The 25,260-nt window shown below is 31.3% G+C and overlaps 1 protein-coding gene across 1 annotated transcript in view; it reads right to left on the reverse strand.

The window, feature by feature from the left end:
- Nucleotides 1-312: 312 nt before the first annotated feature.
- Nucleotides 313-25,260, reverse strand: part of LOC149898665 (uncharacterized) — a 73,121-nt gene continuing 48,173 nt past the window's right edge. Inside the window, exons 2-8 of the mRNA XM_090114972.1 lie at nt 24,792-25,116; nt 22,299-22,771; nt 20,546-20,647; nt 16,649-16,757; nt 14,250-14,396; nt 8,325-8,459; nt 313-471 (exon numbers count right to left, since the gene is read on the reverse strand). Coding sequence (XP_089971098.1) covers nt 344-471; nt 8,325-8,459; nt 14,250-14,396; nt 16,649-16,757; nt 20,546-20,647; nt 22,299-22,771; nt 24,792-25,005 — 1,308 coding nt within the window. The 5' untranslated portion in view covers nt 25,006-25,116 and the 3' untranslated portion in view covers nt 313-343. The remainder of the gene's footprint in view (nt 472-8,324; nt 8,460-14,249; nt 14,397-16,648; nt 16,758-20,545; nt 20,648-22,298; nt 22,772-24,791; nt 25,117-25,260) is intronic.

Here is a 25,260-nt window from a genome sequence, read left to right on the forward strand (position 1 = left end):
TACATAGACCTTTGAAAAGTGATCTGTATGAGGTCTAATTTACTATACTTTTTGGTAGTGTCAGTAAAATATAGTATCTATTGAAATAATCCAACTTTGCACTTTTTGTAGTACTAAAAAATAAAGTTGAAAGATGAATTTGGTAACGGAACTTTACGTAGAAGCAATTTAAACTGAATATTTCTGCGCATACATAATTACGATGAACTGCCTGCTTTACTTAGTATAGGTCACTTTGATATTCTACAAATCGTAACGAATACACCAACACAATATTATTAAACCACCAAAAAACACAAATAAACAAACATTACATAATAATTAAACAATTGTACACAGGTCGTTATCCAATATCCCTAGCCAGCTTACATAGTATACTTAAAGACAGTACTACAACTAAAAGTTCATGCAACTGCGTATAGTTCTTCGTCGAGACGTTGTTACCATGCTGCATTGCCGCGGGGGTTTCACCTGCAACAAAATTATATCTTGTAAAATATAAATGGTTAACGAGGTGCATTTTAAAATGTTCCAGAATTTTCGGTGCGGTAATAACGTTTCTGAGATAGTTATTGCTTTTCGGGTTGGGATGAAGTGGGAAATAATATTTTCGACGGAGTGTTCATCATAAATATTATTTCCCACTAGCTGTGTCTCGCGATTTTACCCGCATTTATTTATTTATTTATTTATTTATTTAAAAAGGATAGCCAACAATTGTTAACACTAATTATAGACATACAACGAAAATACAATTAAACATATCAAATGCAACAATTAATTATAGGCTAACACCACATGCTTTTAAAAAACGGTTATAATTTAAGAACAAAAAAAAAATAACTATCACAAAACAACATTTAAGAAATTATCAATAAAACATTTAAAAATAATAATAATAATAATGTCAGTCATATTAAAATAAAATCGGCACACAAAATTACAATTTAAAAATATCAAATTAATATACATAAAAATTCATTTTTGTTATATCAATAATATCTATATAGAAATAAAGTTCGAAACACATAATATATATTTATCAGCAATGTAAACATTCATATTAAAATAACATCGGCATTCAAATTATATTATAAAAACCGACACAAAAATTCAATTTTAATAATATCTACCTACACAAAAATATAGTTTGACAAACATAAAAAAAAATCTATTTATAGACAACGTAAACAACTCATATTCATATTAAAAATTAAAGCCCGCATTGCTCCGCTTATGTTGGTCTTAGAGTGCTGATAGCCTATACCTTTCCACGATAAACGGGCTATCTAACACCGAAAGAAGTTTTCAAATCGGACCAGTCAAGACCTGAGATTAGCGCGTTCAAACAAACAAACACTTAAACTTTATAATATTAAGTATAGATAAGCTTCAGGTTTTCTTGCGTAGCACATAAAGTTCAGTATTTGATAAGAAATATCTTCGTAATATGTAGAGAATAAAAAAAATACGCAACATTTATAACATTACATTATAATGTAATATTATACATTTTATTTATTTTTGGTTTAGAAAACTTTTTAGATCTACCTTCGTTTGTAACATGTGTACTTAACTATACGGATTATCCCTATAGTTAAGTTCGTCAAAATATCGTAAAGATTATTTTATAAGAATACTCAGTAACTACTTAGAAAATGATATTTTCTATAGTTATAAACTTGATATAATTTCATGTAGAAAATTAAATACATTCTACGAAGTTTTGAGCACTTGAAAGCTCTATAAAGTAATAATTGTAAGTAGGTACTTGTTTATTATGTAGAGCAAACTTAATTAAATATTAAAATTTTACAAATAGTAAGTTCAGTTTAGAAAATCACATTTGAAATCACAGCCAGTTGCAAAATCCATACTAATATTATAAATGCGAAAGTAACTCTGTCTGTCTGTTACTCAATCACGCCTAAACTACTGAACCAATTTTCATGAAACTTGGTATGGAGATATTTTGATACCCGAGAAAGGACATAGGCTACATCTTATCCCGGGAAAATGACGAAATCCCAGAAATCCCATGGGAACGGGAACTATGCGGGTTTTTCTTTGACTGAGCGGGCGAAGCCGCGGGCGGAAAGCTAGTTAATCATAAATAATAAGTAACATTTAAATACTCCAAATTATAATACAAAAGTAAATACATTTGATAAGTTTTTAAATCATTTTTTATTTCAATAACAGTTTCCCCAGTCACTTTTTTGGCAACGCTTCATTGCCGCAAGCTTTCTAATATAAAATTCGTTTTTAAACCGAGAAAACAATGAAAAATTTTAAAAGTTTGATTTGAATATTTATCCTCAGAAATATGATAAAGATAACTAATTTATGATTCAAGAAAATATTTAGAAATAAACCCAACCCGACGATTTAATAATTATATTTTTAAGTTTTAAGAAAACATATTACAGAAAAGTAAAGCAAGACGATAATTAAATATTATGTTGGTATAATAAAATAAAAATAAAGAAGCGAGCAATAATACCAGAACATGTACGTTATTAATTTTATATCTAAAGAGGTTTAACTTCATAACAATAACATTTTATTTCTTCGTAAAATGAGCTCCCTGAAAATCTTTTTCTTGGCTAACCTCTTGAGTTCGTTAACCTCTTTTCTTGTTTCTTAAATCGGCAAATATCAAATTAATAATTATACTGCATGTCTGATTTTTTAATGAATGTATAAAAGAACATAGAAGAGAAAAATGGGAATGGAAATCTCTATAGATATTGTTTTCCAAATCGGTGGTAAATGTTAAAACTGTTATGACCATACAAAAGTGCTTCTAGAATAAGTCTCATTGAATAAATAAATGTTTGAGTTTGAGTATGAAGTTTTTGTTAAGAGTAAGTATGCGGTTTTACCCGCAGTGCTCCGCTCCAGTTGGTCTTAGCGAGATGAAATATAGCCTATAGTCTTCCTCGATAAAATATGGGCTATCTAACATCGAAAGAATTTTTGAAATCGGACCAGTTCCCGAGATTAGCACGTTCAAACAAACAATCAATCTCTTCAGCTTTATAACATTCGTATAGATAGACACACTTTAATTACATTTGTCGGATCAGTGTTTAAATAACATTCCTGCAAGAACTGATAAATATGTACAAGTATCCTAAACATTAAAAGATATATTATTACATAGAAATACTCTGCAAATGTAAATAAAAATCAATATACTAAATCCGTAAGTATTGTCATATAAAGTGTATTCAAAGCAAGCCTCCATTAAAAGCTTCATGCAAATATAGGGTGATTTTTTTGCTGGTTTCTTTTTGGCAATACTGTTTTTGATAGATCACGCGTGAATCGTGTCTTGTGTTTTTATCAAACTTGTTCAGTTTGGTCTATAATTTAACCATGAATCGACTTACGAACGAACAACGCTTGCAAATTATTGAATTTTACTATCAAAATGCATGCTCGGTTAAGAGAGTGTGAAGTCGGTTAAGAAGTGCGCGATGCACTTCATCGATTGGCGATTTTATTTTTTTTTGCTTAAAATGGAAGAATTGGACATGCCTCACACGTGGTTTCAAAAAGACGGTGCCACATGCCACACGGCACGCGAAATAATAGCCCAATTGAGAGCCGCCTTCGGCGAACAGTTTATCTCACGTTTTGGGCCCGTCGATTGGCCGCCTAGATCGCGTGATCAAACGCCTTTGGACTATTTCTTATGCCTACAGGGATAAACCAGCAACGATTGACGCACTGGTAGCCAATATTGAAGCATTTAAGTATTCGTGATATACCGGCCGATATGTTGTAGAGAGTGTGCCGAAATTAGGCCTTGCGAATGGGCCATCTAAACTGGAGCCGCGGCCATCATTTGCATGAAATCATCTTCAAACATTAAATTATATTGATCGTTTTATCAATGTCATTATAGATTACATCAACATTTTCAAGTTTTTTGTGTTTTTTTTGAAAATCAAATCCTATACCTCTTAAAAAATCACCCGTTATATCAAAATATTCCCACACAATAGGTATACCTATTATGAATGGGGAAAACCTGTCCGGATGTCAACAGCTGACATGTTAAATCTTCAAATTAAATTTGTTTTATTGTACAAATAAATGGTTTTAGAAATTTGAATATTTATATGGAGTTTAGAAATTGCATTGAAAAATAGCAACATGCAAAAATTATCCCTTCAAAAGGAATGAAATCTAAAATTAAAAAATTTGAAATCTATAACTTTCTGTATCTAGCTTTTATTTTTTCAATTACAAACACACAAATAGAGGTGAATAGTTTGTTTGCTTGTTTGAACGCGATAATCTAAGGAATAACTGGACCGATTTCCAAAATAATTCTCTGTTGGCTATTCACGTGATTCCCGATGACATGGTGTAGTTTAATCTGACACCAAATAATTGATTAGAAAGAGAAGTTTTTTGTATGTTTGTAACGGATAAATTCATAGTCTACAGAACAGTTTTTTTTCATCAGCAGAGAAAAATATTATCATTGATAGAGCATTTTTCATTATATTGTTAATTCATTTTTAAGTTTATGAATCTTTTACAGTCTTCAATGATGGTCGATTAATTAACAATTTTTCATATCTTACAGTTTATTAATTACTAACTAAATAAATCGTGTACCAACATACAGTTTAATATTAAACTACTATGTACCATGTGTAATTATTATTTGAAACGATATTGCGTACTCTAGGAATTATTAATATACCTGTGTACGATATACTTGCTTTAATTAATAACTATAATAATATGATGAGTATGTTGTAATAAACAGTCATATTATATTGTTATGTTGAAGATAATCAAAACATTTATTTACGCAAAAATGTAATGATTAAGGGCCGATTTTTCAATGCTTGGATAAAACTTATCCGTCCAATTACACGATAATATTAAAATGTCACGTAAACTGTCAAATACGGGCAATTAGAATACGTTTTTAAAATGGTAGTTTTATACATTATTCGACGAATAAGTTTTAACCAAGGATTGAAAAATCAGCCCTTAATATATTATTATAAAAAGCAAATAATTTGTTAGATACAATCAAACTATGTAAATGTTATAACATAAATATATTAATAAATCCATACTAATATTATAAATGCGAAAGTAACTCTGTCTGTCTGTTACTCAATCACGCCTAAACTACTGAACCAATTTGCATGAAATTTGGTATGGAGATATTTTGATACCCGAGAAAGGACATAGGCTACCTTTTATTGCGAAATATGTACCACGGGCGAAGCCGGGTCGGACCTCTAGTATATTAATAAATAATTATAGCCTTATGATGTATTTTAACTCGTTTGTCTAGCATTTAATAAAAAGGTATTCAATATTCTAATCTTTACTGTGTATTCTGAACGTGTGTTTTATAAATTGTATAATCAATAATTCACAACACATAAGAAAACTGTGAAATCAAAAAATAGAGCTCTAAGTAACGTGGTTTTTTCCGTACACTAAGCATCGTCACATAAGATACTCGCCTGTATGTCGATAGATAGCACTATATTTTGTTGTTATATAGCTCGTAGGTTGTCCACAAGATTTGGAGTTACATGACCTCAATCATTTAACTATTGCCATACAGACCACAGCTCTACATATACTGGTTTATAATAAACTAGCTGTGCTCCGCGGTTTCACCCCCATTGCTCCGCTCCTGTTCGTCTAAGCATGATGATATATAGCCTATAGCCTTCCTCGATAAATGGGCTATCTAACACTGAAAGAATTTTTCAAATCGGACCAGTAGTTCTTGAGATTAGCGCGTTCAAACAAACTTTTCAGCTTTATAATATTAGTATAAATAATTCCCTTACCAAATAGCATTTGGTATACTATAAAATAAAAACCTTCGCATATCTAAATGGAGTGGAAAAACATCGCATTATTTTCACGAGAGCGTAAGAGGTATTTTTCTTTATTGTACATACATAAAAAATCTTTTAGCACCTCCCACGCAATACCTACTTATTTGACGAGAAATGGGTCAAATAAATGTGACATATCTACTGTTCATAAAATCTACAAGAATCTTTGTATAAACTCAAATATTTATTGTCAACTAGACTTATTTGGAGAAGCGATTTATTAGCGTAATAAATCGTTATGGTTTGGAGAGCGGTTTCTACGAAATAATTAATATAAAATAAAAAATACGTAAACACGATAATTTCATACACATGAAACTGTCGTGTTGTCCGATCTTTGATAAGTCTACAAAGTTTGAATTCAATCTGTACGTTGAAAGTAGGTCAAAATCGAGCGTAAAGGAGTCGGTTACATACAAACATACAGGTGAAGCTAATAAAAGTGTGTCAAAAAGGCCGGGAAATTATTTAGTTTGTAACTCAGCATTTAACGTAGGTATTGATTATAAACTAATATTATAAAGCTGAAGAGTTTGTTTGTTTGAACGCGCTAATCTCAGGAACTACTGGTCCGATTTTAAAAATTATTTCACTGTTAGATAGCCCATTTATCGAGGAAGGCTATAGGCTATATATAATCACGCTAAGACCAACAGGAATCAGATCGCGCGACAGGTCACCAATGCGCTGGATCGACCAAGTGAAATCTGCTGTAGGAATTCGCGTATCTGACTGCACCAGACAGTCTAGTAACAGGAAGAGATGGCGGGAGATCGTGCGGAAAGCTGTGTCCGCGTCTACCACCGATTTGGACGTCTCAACGTGACCACGACCACTCTGCCAAGAGTAAATCGACAAAGAAGAAGAAGACCAACAGGAGCGGAGCCACGTTGGTGAAACCACAAAGCGCAGAGTTAATTATAATTCTTCCTTACTTACTTACTGGAGTGGCGCAGGGACCCAAAGTGAGTCTTGGCCTCCGACAATAAGAGCCTCCATTTTAATCCTATAATTAAATTAACCCCTATAATTCTTCCGTGTAACTAAATTTGTTTTCAAAAGCTGGACTTTTTATGTATATAAAGTGGGTCTAAGAATAATTCAGGTTCATAATTCTATTCATTCATTTGTATGAATGTAAAATGTATGTAAGTTTATAATCCAGCTCATTAGTATGGGTCCCCATGCCCCACAAAGGATTTGGGACGAGATACGATTTTAAAAGGCTTACCCTATTTGCCTACATATAAAGCAATCAACCATGTTATGTTTTAGATTTGGCACTTTGTTAGTGATGTAATTTTCTAGCGAATTTAGTTACTTTATTAGTCCCTTAAAATGCTTTAAAATAATTAGTAATTTTATGAATCAGAAGTTTTTTATAAATACAGAGTTATGCATTTTATGAATACAAATACACAATAAATTAATTTACGTCAGATACTCAAATATTACAAAGTCTTTTTCTGTCATATTATGAATATATATAGTTCTCGAATATATAATTTTAAACAAATAACTTCGTATTACATGTTTAATACGAAAATTATCTTTAAACTTGCTTTTAAATTTAACTATTGTTTTCCAGTATTCTACAATTTATATGTACTATATTTTGCCAGTTACAGTAAAGTAAGTTAGATAAGTTATTACATGACAGGTGTCAAGTTAACAACGTTTACTTGGGAAGAAAGACCTTTTTTGTTCCTTTCATCCCACTCAAGCCAGGAACACTCAGCCTGTTTCAGACAACTATCCTTTTAGAGTTGGAATATTCAAAGTGGCTAGACAGGTATATATTATATTAAATTAATATTATGTACTTATTGTATTTTCAGTTTTCAGTTTTATAAAAACGTAAGTAGATATCTATACTTAATATTATAAAGCTGAAGAGTTTGTTTGTTTGAACGCGCTTATCTCAGGAACTACAGATCCGATTTGAAAAATTCTTTCGTTATTAGATAGCGCATTTATAGAGGAAGGCTATAGGCTATATATCATTACGCTAAGACTAATAGTAGCGGAGCACTGCGGGTAAAACCGCGGAGCACTGCTAGTGAAGTATAATTTAGTCGTAGGTATGGGTTTCTAGTAATGGGAGTTTTAATCACATTTAAGCGAGTGACACAAAAAAAAATCAGATATTATTTTATTTAGCACCAACACTAAACTCATTCTAACTATACCGGTAATCGGTATAGTTAGAATGAATAACCATGGAGAACAATAATTCATAAAAAACATAGTTTACGATCATAAAAAATTGTCCCCACATCAGCATGAGTACAGGCGGAGTTTCTGCAACTCTGAATTTTCAGTAACCACTTATAAAGATTACATAACACAGTATAATTGACAGTCAGTAACATAATAAACAATATGAATTGATGCTATTTATATGTAATTTTAAAGAGAGATGATACTTACTCTGAACAACATGTACGGTGACGGAGGCAGCCCGCGCGTTCGCTGGCACGCAAGTGTAATTACCCGCGTGACGGGGCTCAGCTTTGCCGATCACTAGCTCGCTTGTGTGTCTCCCGTTGTGAACGCTTACGCCATCTGTTTAAGAAAAGTGCTGTTAATATAAAAATACTGTAAATATAATAAACGATAACTCAAAGACAACTGTTGTACGTAAATAACTAGACGCACAATCACGTTTAAATATGTCGGAGGCAAAACTCTGCCTATGCGTTTATTAGGCAGAGTTTTTGTATTAGAATACACTACAGACTTTGAGCAGTACTGCCACGAAATAAGGTGCTACTTTGAATGAATATTTTATACAAGCGCGATGATTTTCTTGTACGGTCTTTGTCAATGACGTAAACAAAGCAAGATAATTTAAGGGTCTTTATCAATATCGTGTTAAAAAAAATCATAAAACATAATATATGATAATATTATTATGGTATCAAACATATTTCTATTTTAATACCATCGTAGATTAAAAACATTTTACTTCATTGCAATTTATTTTATGAGAGTAAACTTCAATATGCATTCCAATTAAAAAAGTTAATTGCTCAAATATTTTTACTGTGTTTGTGGTGAATAAAGTATATTTCAATAAATTGCCTGAAACCCCATCTAGATGATGATGAGTTGAGTTTAACATTTATAGTCTTTTAAGTTGATTAATGTATTTTATGCTTTATAATCTTTAAAATTGAGAATAACATGATAATATTATGATGATTTTTAACATTGTAACATACCATAATAATGATTTTTAAATCGAAATGCTCACGTAACAAAAAGAAAGAATGAGAATTTATCTCATATTGCAATTGTTAATTTTTCCTAGTTTCTTGTAAGTTTTGTTTGAAAAGCAAAATATTTTGTGTAGCCCATTTATCGAATAGTCTTTAAACATCACTCTACAACCAATAGGATCGGAGTGAATAAATGTTACTGTTTTATTATTTACTACCTGTGCTCCGCGTTTTTGCCCGCATTGCTCTGCTCATGTTAATCTTAGCATGATGATATAGCCTTCCTCGATAAATGGGCTATCTAACACCTAAAAAAAATTTCAAATCGGAACAGCACTCCTGAGATTAGCGCGTTCAAACAAACAAATTCTTCAGCTTTATAATACTAATATAGTAAAGATAAAATCGTTAAACTTAATTAACACTAATAAATAAGTTCTCTGTGTGGGTCAACAAATCCACTATCTATTTTGATAAGACTATACAAGTCAACTAATCCTTAGAAATCAGGCGCAGGCCTTTATGCTATAGTTTGTATTGTTTCCTGCTAATGGATTGCATTTATGAGTCTAAAATAGCTTTAGGTAACTATTATATAAAATATAAATGAATCCTTATTTATCTTAAACTGAACAAATTGTAATTATGATTTAATCGAACTTTATATACATTTATTATATAGAAAAAAAGCCTGTAATTTGCATAAATATTAAATTGGAAATGGATAATACTGTAAAACGCAATCATCTTGTGGTATTCTATGCAAGAAAATAATTCAACCAATATTCAATATAAAAAAAATAAACACGTCCTCTATCTAATAAATGATGAAATTGTGTAACGAGCAAGAAAAATTAGGAAGCTTAAAATGGTTTCATTTAATATTTTGCCTATTAACCCTAATTATTTTAGAATGCGAGAGAAACCTGTAGTTAAACCTAGTCTCCATAAATAGCGACCTTTTGTATAGCACCCCGTTGCGCTGCTCAAGCAACAACATGCTATAGCGTTTTAGTCGATTGCTTTGAGAGTGAGTTTCGCAAATACTTGGGAAATTGATTTATCATAATAATGCCTTGGTTATTTATACACTATTACCGTAATGGTTGGTATAGTATGGTTTATTTATAAAGATTGGATCGATTTTCGACAGTTATTTTTGCGTTTTCTTAAGTGTATTTATTTATGTTAAATTTGTGTAAAAATTTATACTAATTAACTCAATTTCAATATTTCAGAATTCTAGATAACATACCGAACATGTTTTGAACGTTTAATTATAATTTTATATTGAAAGCAAGCATTTGATTGCATATTTCAATTATTTCAGTTAGTAAAAACAATAAGGAATAAACATATTATATTCACTTATTTAGTGAAGAGTGTGTAGAGCAAACAATATTATGTCTGGTATTTGAGAACTTATTTCACAATTATTAAGGGCCGATTTTTCAATGCTTGGATAAAAATTATCCGTCCAATAAAGTATTACACGATAATATTAAAATGTCACGTAAACTGTCAAATACGGACAGTTAGAATACGTTTTTAAAATGGTAGTTTTATACATTATTCGACGAATAAGTTTTATCCAAGCATTGAAAAATTGGCCCTTAAGGAAATTAATTTACACATCCTATCTACGGATAAATTTCACATACCAACTACGTGGACGAGAAAACAATTTAAAACTATAATGAACTACGAAATAGCAATATAAACTACGCCAAAAACCTCACCGATCAAACAAACACTATCTTAATAATATAAACTAGCATTCCGCCCGCGGCTTCGCCCGCTTTGTCTAAAACATAATAAATTATATACTAAAACACTCACTCACTAACACACTCTTGAATCACTCTATATTATATTAAAAAAAACCGCATCAAAATCCATTGCGTAGTTTTACATAGGGACATAGGGACCTAGGGACAGAGAAAGCGACTTTGTTTTATACTATGTAGTGATGCGAAAATTGTGAGTATGAATGTTTGTTCCACTTTCACGCAAATACCACAAAACCGATTACAATGAAATTTGGTATGTAGGTAGCTCAAGACCCAGAATAAGACATAGGCTACTTTTTATCCCGGAAATCCCACAGGAACGGTAACTATGTCGGTGTTTCTTTGAAAACGCGGGGGAAGCCGCGGGCGGATCTAGTTTGTTAATAAATGCTAATTGGCACTTAGTTGTGCACGAATCAATTGATTTGAGTGAAATTGCGGTAAAATGTCACTGTTTGAAACTCAATGATTCTCTGGTTCTAATTGTGTTGTGGGTTCCGTATATACGTAAACAATAATTTGATCGTAATTATTTGTACACGCTTCGTATTGTCTTGTTTGTTAGATTGGTTATGGATGAATTATTATAATAGGTTATTGTGGATGTAATATTAATTTTCCATGGTTATAGTTTGGGTAATAAATCTTGAATAGTGTTTGTTGAAACATTTATTATTATTTCTAGTTGCTTCAACAATGGCTAATTAATAAACAAACCTATACAAATTCAATTTATTTTGTGCAAACAAAAAAATTCGAAAAACGAAACTTTAATAAAAATATTGTGTGCTTTAAGAACAGAAGTATAAACAAGTTGGTTGTCTTCCTTTATAATACAAATATTTTTTTTGAGTCAATAGAATAAAATTAAAATTTTTATAGTTAAAAATTACACATAAAAGTATGCTTTTCATTTCCGTCACACGTCTATTTAAGTAGAGCGTAAACTAATTTAAATACACGGTCATAGTGAAAACTTGTGTGACGTCATTTGAAAAGTTTTTAGCCTACCCTTGTGTGATATTTGCAGTGGGTTACATTAAAGTCTCTATTTAATAATTGATGTCTAAAGTTTAATTAAGTTTTATACGGATTTACCAGCGTTTATCTTTCTTAAATTCAATCTTGAACTTAAATATTCCATAATAACATTTATGTATCCTTCCAAACTACAATTTTAAGAACAAATGTTTGCAGTCTTATACTAGTCCTTCCTTATAATAATAATACAATCCTTACACTTCCTTCACTAGTAGTTCGAATTCTCGAAGGTTCCAGACTTTTACAGATAATAAACGAAAAATTCTTGTTACTGTGCATTTACAAACAAGCGAATGCTCATTCTAACCCCACTACGTCAAATTCTTTTAGGGTAAACAGGCATAGAACATTATTTCGTTGTTCTTAGTGGGTTCGAAAAAATTCTATACCTACCTACATATAATTATTTTAGTTTAAACAGGCGTAGAGTATTCTTTCGTTATTCTTAGTGCGTTCAAAAAGGTTCTATACAATGTTCTAATCACAGTATTATAATATTATTTCCTATTGTAATACTGTGGTTCTAATACTGAACAACGCTGAATACGAGTTTTCGTTTACACTAAAAGATCACGAAATAATGCTCTTGCTCTAGCTCTAAGTTCCTTTGATGTAAGTACATCGTTACAATAGTTGTAACTTCTTCGAATTCTCGAAGGTTCGACTTTTATAGAAAATAAACGAAATATTCCACTGTAACGTGAACAAGAGCGTAACACTAGATACACAATACGTAACTTTGACTTAAGTTTTACATAAACAAACTTCCTGGAATCTCGTTCATTGTTAGTTTTCGGACTAAAGTTTTCTATGTTTTGTGTATAGAACTATAGAAGTGGGTCATGGTGGGATATCTGTATATTGCAAACATCGTTTTTTATATAAAAAATGTATTGTTTTTATATAGTTAACCAGAAATAAATATGGCGATTATTGAACGTAGTATGAAACGTGAAATATTTTAACTATATCCGAAGAAAATCGCAATTATTAATCCAGTCAAATTACTTTTTAGGAACGATTTGTCAAAAAATCATACATAGCGATGAAACCAAATTTGCCGATTATATATTACACTCATGGACGTATAAAAAAAGACGGACGGTATATCGCCTAAACATTGAGTGAAGCCTAGTAATGGCGGCGAAACATCCATGTGTGTGTGCCATGTTGCCATGGCAACAGCTGTCCTGATGACAATGGCGGCTGTATTTTTTTCTATAAATTTTGTCGTAATAATTTTGTAATTAAAACATAAAAGAAATAACTTGCTTCCCTGTGGAATGTAATCCCTTGTGTTTTGTTATTTCAAATTGTACTGTTGCGACACCATTTAACCACGCAAGACGGCATTTTAAATATTTTTTGTGAAACAGTGACGCAGTTAATCAGTCGGTAGTTCACGACGTAATGGCGGCCGACTAGCTTACTATGGTGAGAGTGTGTGCGTGTTTATTGTCTTTACACGATCGCTAGCTTACTATGGTGGCTTCACGTTGTTTGTTCGTAATACGGCGTCCGTCTTTTTTTATACGTCCATGATTACACTATATAAATAATTATAACTTAACCTGCAAATACGATTAGTTTAATTTCACATGAATTATAATAATTTGGGATCATTAAAATAATAATTTTTCCTATAATTTTATCCTTATGTTTGCTCATAATCAACATAATTTATTAAATGAGTATCAACTGCCTATTAATAAAAGGCTCATAAATTAATTCCCAGAATCTGTTATTATGCGTATATTTTGTGCTGAAATAACATATTAATAAAAATTTTTAGCTTCCTTATTTTTATCGAGAAATCGTTCGCCTGATGGTAAACGATTATAATTGCTAATTAACTTTTGCACAAGCAGTTACATTATGTACTAACGACTCGACAGCTGGTTCATGCAATTATAATTGAATCACTCTATCTAATAAAAAAAGACGGGTTGCACTCCGGGAGTGCCGGCAGAAGTGAAAACGCGCGTAGTAGAGAGGGGATAGCTGTCTACTCTCCATCCGTCTTTAACGCTTTTTCGATCAGGTCACGTGTCCTGACGCGAGTTTAAGATTTTATACCCATTACAGAAAAAGTGCTCAACGCCGCTAAAGAAGTTTTCACTTCAAAAAATACGTGTGGCACTCGAGGACTGCCACGGTAAAGCTATTGCATAGCATCGCATCGCTGTGCCGGTCCACATCACCTGACTACCATCACCATAATGTCCTTATCAAGGATGGCTTCCAGTACAATAATTACATGATTTTTTTAACTATACCTTTTTATGTTACATACAAATACTTACTCAAGTCATAGTTGATCATCCTGTTCTCAAAATACCAGAACACATAGGATGGTGGCTCCGTGGACCTCTTGACGACACACACCAGCTTCAACATGGAACCCTCGTGGATTATTTTCTCGGATTCGCCGACTATTTCTGCGTAGGCCGCTGTTGAAAAAGTTATAAGTTAGTTGAAAATTGAAATATGTTTTGCTATGATTTAATGTATATTGTTTGATTGGTTTCACTTGTTAATAGTTATAAGAAGAGTATGTTGGTTTAGTTATAGTTATAGTTCAATAGAAAATTGAATATTTATTGCTATGTTGCATTCGCCCCGGTAAGTTTTATTTTTTTGTTGTAAAGTACCTAACATAATTATGTTACCTTGTTATATAGGTTAGCATAGGAAAAAAAGAAATACAATTTAATGAATCTATTAAAATATAATATGGTATCCTAAATCAATTTATATTTTGCTAATTGAACGAAAACATAATTTATTAAATAAGTATCAACGGACAGGAAAATGCTCATGAATTAATTCTTAGAATCATCGTTCTTGAAATAATAATCTCATAATTATTATACTAATAATTTATGTTTTTATAACATAATATTAATTGAGCTTGATCAATTGATAATTATGTAATAGAGCCCCAAAAAATCTTAGATATTTATTTTAATCTATTATAATAGTCAATTTATATATTCATAAATAAACCTCTATAATCGCCTAGTCTAGAAATCTCTCTGTTTATTTATAATTAAACATTCTACAGAACAAAACTGAGCCCAGACAGATTGTCTCAAATCTTTGTTTAATTTAAGACGATCATACAATATTTACATGTATTTATGAGAGCAATACACTTTATATTCTTAACTAGCGGACCGCCCCGGCTTCGGCCGTGGTACCTGTTTACGTTTTATCTCAATAAGAACCACCCTCGTAACTCAAGGGTTATTATAAAAAAAGAATTAACGAAGTCGGTTCAGGCGTTCTCGAGTTATGCGCTTACCAACAAATTTTGCGATTCATTTTTATTTTTATTTTAATTCAATAATATTTTCGTTTATATAAATATTACGTAACTGAAAACTTTCCAAGCGACGGCATCCATTTTAAATTAGTCTTTAGAAAGTATACAAGAATATTTTTAGCTTGGAACAACAAAAGTTTTACGACGGAAAATTTTCATTAAAATAGGCACTTATAGATACACTTTTGTATTATTTTTACGTAATTAACCATGAAAATTCTCTTTTATGTTTCGTATTACTGAATATCAAATAGAAACTTTTGATATAAGGGGAATATAGTGTATACGAAATAGGGGCAAATTATATTATGCGAAAGTCTGTTTAAAACCTACGATACGATATCGGATACCTGACGTGATCTATTTACACATGTCCGACTACGTAAGATTTAGTTTTGTTCGATAAACTATTAAAACTTACTAATTAGAGTCTTTGACTTCAATTACTATAGATTTATATGCGATTCTAAGCTTTAGTAAAAGCCCTGTTCTCTACAGTAGGTTTTTAAGTCTGATAGCACTTAATTATTTATAAATTAAATACAATCTAATTAGACATCAGAACACGCTATGCTATTCACCATAATATTATGTAGCGGCAACGGAGTAACATATCCTGTTACAAATGACCCACAAAATTTCGGGTCAGTTGTAACAGGATGGCGGTTCTACAGGGGTCTTAGTACGCAATGACAAAAAGAAAAATGATGGTCAGATCGCTGATACCGGATACCTTAAGATACTACAATATAAAATATAACCGTATCTTAAGATAAAATATTATAGTATCTTCACCGTGTGTGACGCGCTTTAGTCATTATTATTAACATAATATATCGGATAGTATAAAAAGCTCTTAAGAATGTTATTTCATAAGGAAACGAGGACTTGGCATTATTTATTCAAATGTAACTCATATATTGTAATAGTGACACGCAACTTGACGAATTTCATACAATAACTTACTCCAAAATATTATATACTAGAAATAATATAATATCTACAGACTACAAAATATAATACTGCAGAAACAACATAGTATATTTTAGCATATAATATACTTAATCATATTTAGCTTCTTATAAAGAATGGTTTTCAAACATAACTTTTAAGAAGTTAATTTAAAAATAATGTGTAATTAATAATTTAAACAACATATCAATATTATTACTACCTACTTATAAAACATATTCACTATTCACTTTTTTTAAACCGAATTTATTAACCAGAAAATCAACGCAAAATTCATCATTTATTTTCCAAACAATACAAAGCATTATTCCATCTATAAAATGTATTTTTCATTATATCACTTTAAGCACTCACATATTGTCATGTTACAGACAAACCACAAATTCAATAAAAACGCTGACTTACCAACTAAAACGAGTTTGAAGAAAATGCTCGTCGGCGGATGTGTTGGTACCTGGCACTCGTAGTAACCCGCGTCAGCTGATGTCGCGAAGCGTATGTGTAACGCCCAGTCCTGGTTACAGAAATGTTATGTTAACAGGTAGGTACATTAATTTAGGGTGCTTATCTACCAATAATGTGCGAGGATAGCGAGGAATTACCATTATTTTACAGGCTTAAAATTCTGTATCAAGTGCGTGATTTTCTAAGTGAAGATTTACGTGTGAGGCTTTGTGAAACTTTGATCTTATCAAAATTTAATTATGCAGATGCACTATATGGGACAAGATTATTGGCAAGAACCGAACGCGTAATTAGGAGAGTCCATAATGCTTGTGCGCGTTTTTGCTATTGTATCCCTCGAAGAGCGCATATCTCTCCATTTCTTAACAAATCCAACTCGCTATTTATGACTTTCAGGAGAGAACTACATTTTAGCGTACTTTTGTTTGGTGTTGTTAAGAACGGTAAACCTGCGTACTTGCATCATAAACTTGACTGGGCCAAAAATGATTATAATACTAGATTCGCTAATTCCGGAAGCATTAAGTTATCGCAACATTTCTCTTCGTCATTTCGTGGTAGTTTCCGTTATGCTGCTTCAAAGTGCTGGAATAATTTACCTCCCCCTTTACGAAATCTTTCTTCAGTGCCATGTTTTAAAAAACGTCTGAGATTTTTGTTGCTCCAGCATCAGAAGCAATTACCGATAGGAGTTCGGCCCGTCGCCACATATTTGAGCCATTGATCATTTTAAGGTATTTTATTGTGTATTTATATAATATCTAACACTCTCCCACTGTTCGCAAAATAAAATTAAGGTGCACATTATATTTTTTCTCTACCTATGCTACATAAACACACTTTCATAATTATATGTATCATTTAATACTGAATAATTGCATCTGTACAGTCACGTGGTCTCCTCTGAAAATCAGTGCAGCAATACATTTTAAATAATGGTTGCTGCTTTGCTGACGGGGAGTCCTTTTTGCCTCCATTACTATCTTTTTTTTTCTGTTTTGTGTATTAATTACTAAGAGTTACATGGTGGCAAATAAAACGCTTTCTATTTCTATTTCTATTTCATTAAGACGTAGGTATAGCATCTCAATTTATAGTGACGAGCATTAGAATATAAAATAAATTCAGGAAGAAAAAAAGTCATGAATTTCAATAAATCAAACTTACACTAGACTCTTCTATCAAATAATTAGGTAATAATCGAAATATTGTGAAGTTAATAACCGTCTCGAAAAATAGAAACAACTTATTGATTCAAGCCTGTTTCAGTAATCACTTTAGCGGACGATAGGTTATCAACTTTTTTACGCTTGCTCAACGATTGATTTTATACCATGCTGTAGAGAGATTAATCATGAATTTTAAGAAGAACATTTCTGATGTGAGTCTTGGTATTATTATATATAGATTATTTATGTTCCCACGTAGACGATTGTTGAACTTCAATATAGAAGTTACCATTAGAAAAGATGAAAAATAAACATAACTTACACAATAATTTCTGTGGATGAAGGTCTATTTATTAAAATTAATTGTGTATTCATTGCTTTAAGTAAATGTTTTGTACAGCTTATATTCCTCGATAGAGAACCTTTCTAATCGCGTGTTAAATTGGTCATAAGAGTAAATCATTAGAGACGATCAATCCAATCCTTTTTAGTAATAAGTGTAGGTAGGATATATCATGTTGTAGTTACTGATGTTTACACTAAAATTTTAACAAATAACTAACGGTGCTTTGTCTGGGAAATTATAGTTGAAGTGTTTAGGTTCCCACTGGAAAAATATTGTCTGATGAACATTGTTATTCTAGCGTCTGGGTGTTCATAAATACTGTATGAATACTGATACTGCCCAGCGGTTTATCACGCGTACAAAGCAAGAGCAAAAGCATATGCTATTTCAATTATTAGTTTAAATGTTGATTGAGATTTAAAGAAAAAAAAAAATTGCCTACCTAGGCTGGGTAACAATGTAGGTTTTTTTAATATAGAAACAATTTTTTTTTAATTGATAGATATGTAGTAGTTTTGGTCAAAGTATAATTTTGTGCCTACTACCACTTTTTAAAAACAAATAAAACTTTATTCATAATATTTACTATTTATAAAGAAAAAGCATTCTCAATTACATAAAATTACATTATCTGTACCATTTAATCCCGAGATGCTGTCGACAAGTAAAACAAAAACTTATATTGAACTTCACAAAGTAATTACAGTGGATTGAACGAATTTAACGTTTATTGTTTTTATAATTGCCTTCCTTTCAATGCTTGGAGTTAAATATAAACTACTAAACGAATAGAACTGAGATAAAAATTGCATAAGTTAGTTGAGATGTAGATTTTCAAACGTAGAAGAATTGTTAAAAATCGGTAGAGTGTTTGTTGAGTTTAGTCGTTATTTACGAAAATACCATCTTTCCTCTTTATGATATAAGAAAAGATAAAACTTACATTCATTAGCATAAAGCATTAATATTTATTTAAGCGTTATATATGATAGAAAAGAAACGAAATAATATTGATCAAATAAACGATCCAAAAAATAGTTACAATCTATTGATTCAAGTCTGTTTGTATTAGTTTTAGCGGACAATAGGTTATCGACCTTTTACCTTGCGAAGTGGCTTTAGATTTCGCTATCGATTAAGCGATCTGTAACCCAAATAAATTAAGCAATAAATTAATAGAAAATACGTGAGTAAACAAATTACTAATAACTATGACTATAGACTCACTATATAGACTGCAAGAACAATAATTATCTACTTATAAATAAATATATCCTTTATTTGCATTTAACATGGTATATAGATAAAGGTGTTATAGCTTACAATATCCTTAATTTACGAGTCCAAGAATTAGAATATAGTTTTTAGTCTATCTTCTAAGAGACCTACATTTTTCTTAGAGTTCGATAACAACGTATAAAACATTATAATTCAATAACATCAAAAGAAAAAAAAGCAATGTACATCATTATTATTTTTCATGAAACGAAACATCACTGTTATCGTAAAAATAATATATCCACAATTATCGTCTTCTCAAAGAATAACAAACAACTAAAAACATTACTATAATATTTACCTAAAAGTCGCTCTTACTTGTACAATAATGTATTTTATATGTTAAATGTACCTATACCGTATTTCTTTGTATTTTATAGATGTAATTTATCTCGAATAAATATCTTTTAGCAGATTTTATATTCTAGGATCTGTCATTTTATTAATTTATACTAGCTTTCCGCCCGCGGCTTCACCCGTGCAGTCAAAGAAAAACCCGCATAGTTTTTCCTGAAAAACTGACTCATTCATTTGTTTGCAACGAACCTATCGGAAAATACCCGATAATTTTGAAGCTCTTGTGGTATTATAAGTGATAAAACCTATCCTATGTCCCGGGGTAAAAAGTAGCCTATGTCCTTTCTCGGGTATCAAAATATCTCTATACCAAATTTCATGCAAATTGGTTCAGTATAATTAAGTCGTGATTGAGTAACAGACAGGCAGACAGAGTTACTTTCGCATTTATTATATTATATAGTATGGATTTTATCAAAATGTTGTTTATGTATTAAGAATTTCTTACCATCGACCGAAATAATTTGAATTCACCATTAAAATTTGTTTAATCAAAAACCGCTAAGCCACTTAGAGGAAATACAGCTGTTAAAGTGACGGTAAACAAGCAATAACCTCATAAGAACTTATTTTTTAAATTATTTAATAAATTGAAATCGAATCTTCTGAAGATGCCTTAAAACAAATCGAAACTCCAATGTAATCGCAATAATGCATTCTATCAAGATGGATGAAAGTTCAAAATACCTTAACATGTCTCCCATGAGCTGAGAAGAATCTGCTATCCGCACTATACGTCACTAAGCCGACAGACAATAATGAGTAGTCTTTCCTCCTGATCCACGTTACCTGAAAGAATGTTTTCGATTAACTGTGTTTTAGGATAGAGGTTAAATCCTTTGATATATATTATACTAGACGATTGCAACTTTTGATAAGGATTATGTACGGTATTTTCACAAATAACAGTAACTTTACTATTCCTACTCTTTATAACAGCAGAGTTTAAGCGCGTCGCACACGGTGAAGATACTATAATATTTTATCTTGAGATACGGTTATATTTTACATTATAGTATCTTAAGGTATCCGGTATCAGCGTTCTGACCATCATTTTTCTTTTTGTCATTGCGTACTAAGACCCCTTTTTTTTATAGTGGGGAAATCTTCCAAAGATACCCACGGCCCCCGGGGAAGGAGCCGTGGGTTATGTCGGATTCTTACCGACTAAAACCCCACTGTGTTCCGTCGAGCCGCTTTAATGATGGGGGCCGCGGGTATTTGTTAGAATTCTTCCGCGACGTACTAAGACCCCTGTAGAAACGTCATCCTGTTACAAATGACCCACAAAATTTCGGGTCAGAACGCTGATACCGGATACCTTAAGATACTATAATATAAAATATTACCGTATCTTAAGATAAAATATTATAGTATCTTCACCGTGTGTGACGCGCTTTTAAGTAGTATTAATACAAGTGTGATAAAATGACTGAGCTATAAAGTCGTCTAGTGCCATCACTGGAAATAATACTGCTGTAAGACACCTACTCTTTATAATATCAGGCAGGTTATCATAACGTCTTAAAGCAGTATTAATTTCATAGTGGAAAAGTGACAGAGCTATATAAGTTTAGCGCCATCACTTTCTCACTCTGGAAGTAATACTGCTTTAAGACAATATCATGGTAACTCCCCAGCCATCACAATCGTTTTGAGGATACAAACAAAATCTTCATCATTATTATTTTGCCATACAAACAGGAACTTAAATTTCATCGTAAATCGTTCGAATTTCAGAACAAATATTTATGTTCAATTTTCCGTACATAACTGGACTTTACCAAATTGTTTGTTCAAGAAGATCAATGTTATTTTACCCTGTATGAATGTATTAACAAGAAAATCATATAATAATCGTGTATACCCGGTAACATTGAAAATTCTATTAAACATCTACATCTACAGATAGTAAATAAAACTCACTCTTATTCTTAAGTACACGAAATAAGAAATTCGCTTAAAAGCAAATAAAGAATGGGCCATATATTTCTGTTACAAGACAGATATGACCTTTTGGGAGACTTTAAAGGTTTTCTCTTGAAGCTTATCCAATTTAATGTGTGCTCAGAAAAAGATGTACAAAATGTTTACGTTTGAAATAAATGTTATAATATTTGTTGTTGACTTTGTTAAGATGTTATTTTAAATTTATAGAAGAGTCTCTCAATACAAACAACAGGGCAATGTCTTTTTTAAAACTATAAACATAATTTATATGAATAGATCTAAACCAAAATAATTTATTTAAGTGTGTACGGTGACCAATTATGAATCACGTAATTTATTCTTCAATTTGATAGCACATAACCTTTTAATAAATATATGGAGAGTAGAAAAAATTAGATCATAAAGCAAAACAGGCAGATAAGTATTTAATCATCAATGTAAAACTATAAATAAAAACACTTAAAATATGCACAAAGTTTCAACTACTTACCGTGTTTTCAGTAATATCGCTAACTTCACAATGCAATATAGCTGTGGTTCCTATCTGAGCTATAACTGTTGTACAATTTTCAGTCAAAAATATACCATTTTTACTACTTTTACCACTTAATTTATTCACTGCTGATGCAGTCGAGTCTCTATACATTTTCTTTACTTTATTCAATGATTTCGACATTGCTGTTTCATCCATTTCTAACGCTACTTCTTTATCTGATAATCTGTCGTGTTTGTGATGTTTATCACGTTTAATTTCTTTATTTTCTTCAATTATATTATCTATGTTATCTAAGTTATCTGTATAATCATTATCTAATAGAGTGGCGGATAGTCGAAGAGGTTTGGGTAGTTTTGGATGTGTAGTGGTATATGCACTTATTGTGTAGGAATTGGTATGATCGTCTGTTGTTGAATACATTGCTGGTTCTGTGGTTGTACTCGTTGATGTTGTCCTTCTTCTATGACCTGTAATAACAAGTTTATTAAAGATTTTCTATTTAATATGATGAGCGCTATAAAAGAGAGGATTGGGAGCCATCGATCAATTACTTATAGTGACTTGCTTTCTTTCCTTTATTATTATTAAACACGCCAATCTGTTAAAGTAGTACCATAGTATAAAGAGATTATGGCAGTAAGTACAATGATCGACCAGAATGTGTCTAATATATTATGATCGTTAAAAGTGAAGTCCCGTGTCCCCGTAGTGGGGTAGGGGGCAGATGCATTATTCATACATCTGTTTCACTGATCGATTTTTCTTTAGGGACAAGTAGGTGATCAGCCTTCTGTGTCCTGCCAGACCGAGACATTTTTTTTTTCGTCTCCCCCGGGAATCGAACCCAGGACCCCTCGGTTCTACGCTCATGCGTCAACCACTGTACCGAGGAGGCGGTTATGATCGTTAAGGTACCAGCAAAGTAATTGGGTCACATTGTAATTTAATATTAATAAAAATACACTGAATTATTTCGCTGGTCGCTCATATTTTCATTTAATATTACTCATTAATATAATAATAATACTGCATTTTTTATTCTGTATTTTAATTTTTAGTGTAATTTTTTTTATCTCAAATTTGGATGTTACTACACATTATAGTTTATTGTCATGTTGCAAAATTAAACGACAAAATTAAACTTTTTTTATGCATATATTTTTGCATAAGCAAATTAAATGACCGAATCATTTAGAAGTCTTATGTTAGATAGTATTCCAAACAATATTTTTGTCGTTAAAATTATTAATACATTTTATTTTCTGTACGATCGTATATTTGTGACTAATTCCAATGGATAAAATTAGTGTCCACTGCAATTAAGATTGCATCTACTCATATATTATTATATATATTATTATGTGTTAAATTTTAATTGCAATACCATCAAAATAGTGTCCATTTGTATGTTTTCTTAGTAATGTATCTGATAAAAGACTTTTGCTCCCTTCCCTTTTGTTGACCCCTATCCTTATTGTTAATTATAAACTAAAACTTCGATTTTTCAATTAACATGCCCCGTCCATATCAACTGCAATTAAATGAATGTTTTATCATTAAGTGTATTAAATTTGTATTTTAATTATACGCTTCACGATTCCTTGAGTTGATTGAGTGGTATTCAGTTTTATTCATTAATTACTACAGGTTCATTATTAACGAAATATAATACTTTTTTATTAATGAGGGTTGAACATTGAAGTGTTTATTCCCAAGGTTTACTTGGAAACTATAATTACGATAGCTTAGGAGTTATTAGATGTGTGATTTATTTGGGTCATAAAAATTAGGTGTTTTCAGGCCATGCGGTTATTGTAAGTTAAATTTTTGTGTAGGTAGTATACTAGCTCTCAGCTCGCGGCTTTGCCTGCTTTATCCAACTATATACTAAAATCTTACTCGAGAATCACTCAAAAAAAACCGCTCAATTCGTTGCGCAGTTTTAAAGATTTAAGCATACATAGAGAGGGACAAGACAGTGATAAGAATTAATGAACAGGTAGACAAAAATATGGCATAAAAAGGAAAACATGTTCTTAGAACGTTGCTTATTAAAATTATTAAAACAAAATAGGCCATGAATAAACTTTTTTTATACTTTCAGAATACAATTGTTTTCTTGTTTCCAAAACACAGTCAAAAATAATACTTTATTTTTTCCATTTCGGCAATTATTCATTAATTGCCTCAAATTGGTTTTAAATCGACCAATTATAATTGTTTTGTTGAAGTTATAATTATTCATATTGTGTTTGATCAATACTTTTAGTTCATTCCTTTTTTCATACCATCTTGCTACGAAGAAAACTTTACAAAATATATTTTTTCGCAAATGTTCACCTATAATTGTATACAAAGGATACACTATAGCTATATATATGCTAAAAGATGGCTTTCCAACTGGTTTTATAAAACGTTTAGTAATTTTACTCATATAAACAGTTTTAATCCTAGGTATAAAAAAAATATAAGGAGAAAAAAACTTACCCTTTTTATGATGTCTTGTAAAATTACCAAACACACTGCCCAATCTCTGCTGATTTCTAGCAGCGCACAGTTCCAACGAGGTCAAATCGTTCGGATTCTGCGTCACGTAAATGGAAGACTTCGACTCCATAGCACCTGTGTTCACTAACATTTCCGCTTCTAGCAACAGAACGACAGTGGCATAGAGTAGCTTTAGTTCTTTACAGCAAAACATTGTTTTGGCACTAACGACACGTTTGCTGTTCACATAACGCACTTAAGTTTATAGTCATTATTGTTTTTTGAATTGGCTGGGTGTTATCTTGATTTTCGGTGCTTCTGCATTCTGTAACAAATGAGATTTATTTTAGTTTTGTGATACAGATACCATATTGTTATAATTATCAGTTATATTAAAGAGGGAAATTAAAAATATATAGGTACACAGCATAATATGATGAGTCAACTTAACTCACCATCCCCATATGTA

This window comes from Colias eurytheme, chromosome 22 (genome assembly GCF_061535395.1).
Source record: "Colias eurytheme isolate Ceu_HAF_F1 chromosome 22, ilColEury1 Martin Lab GWU primary, whole genome shotgun sequence".
NCBI classification, from domain to species: Eukaryota; Metazoa; Arthropoda; class Insecta; order Lepidoptera; family Pieridae; genus Colias; species Colias eurytheme.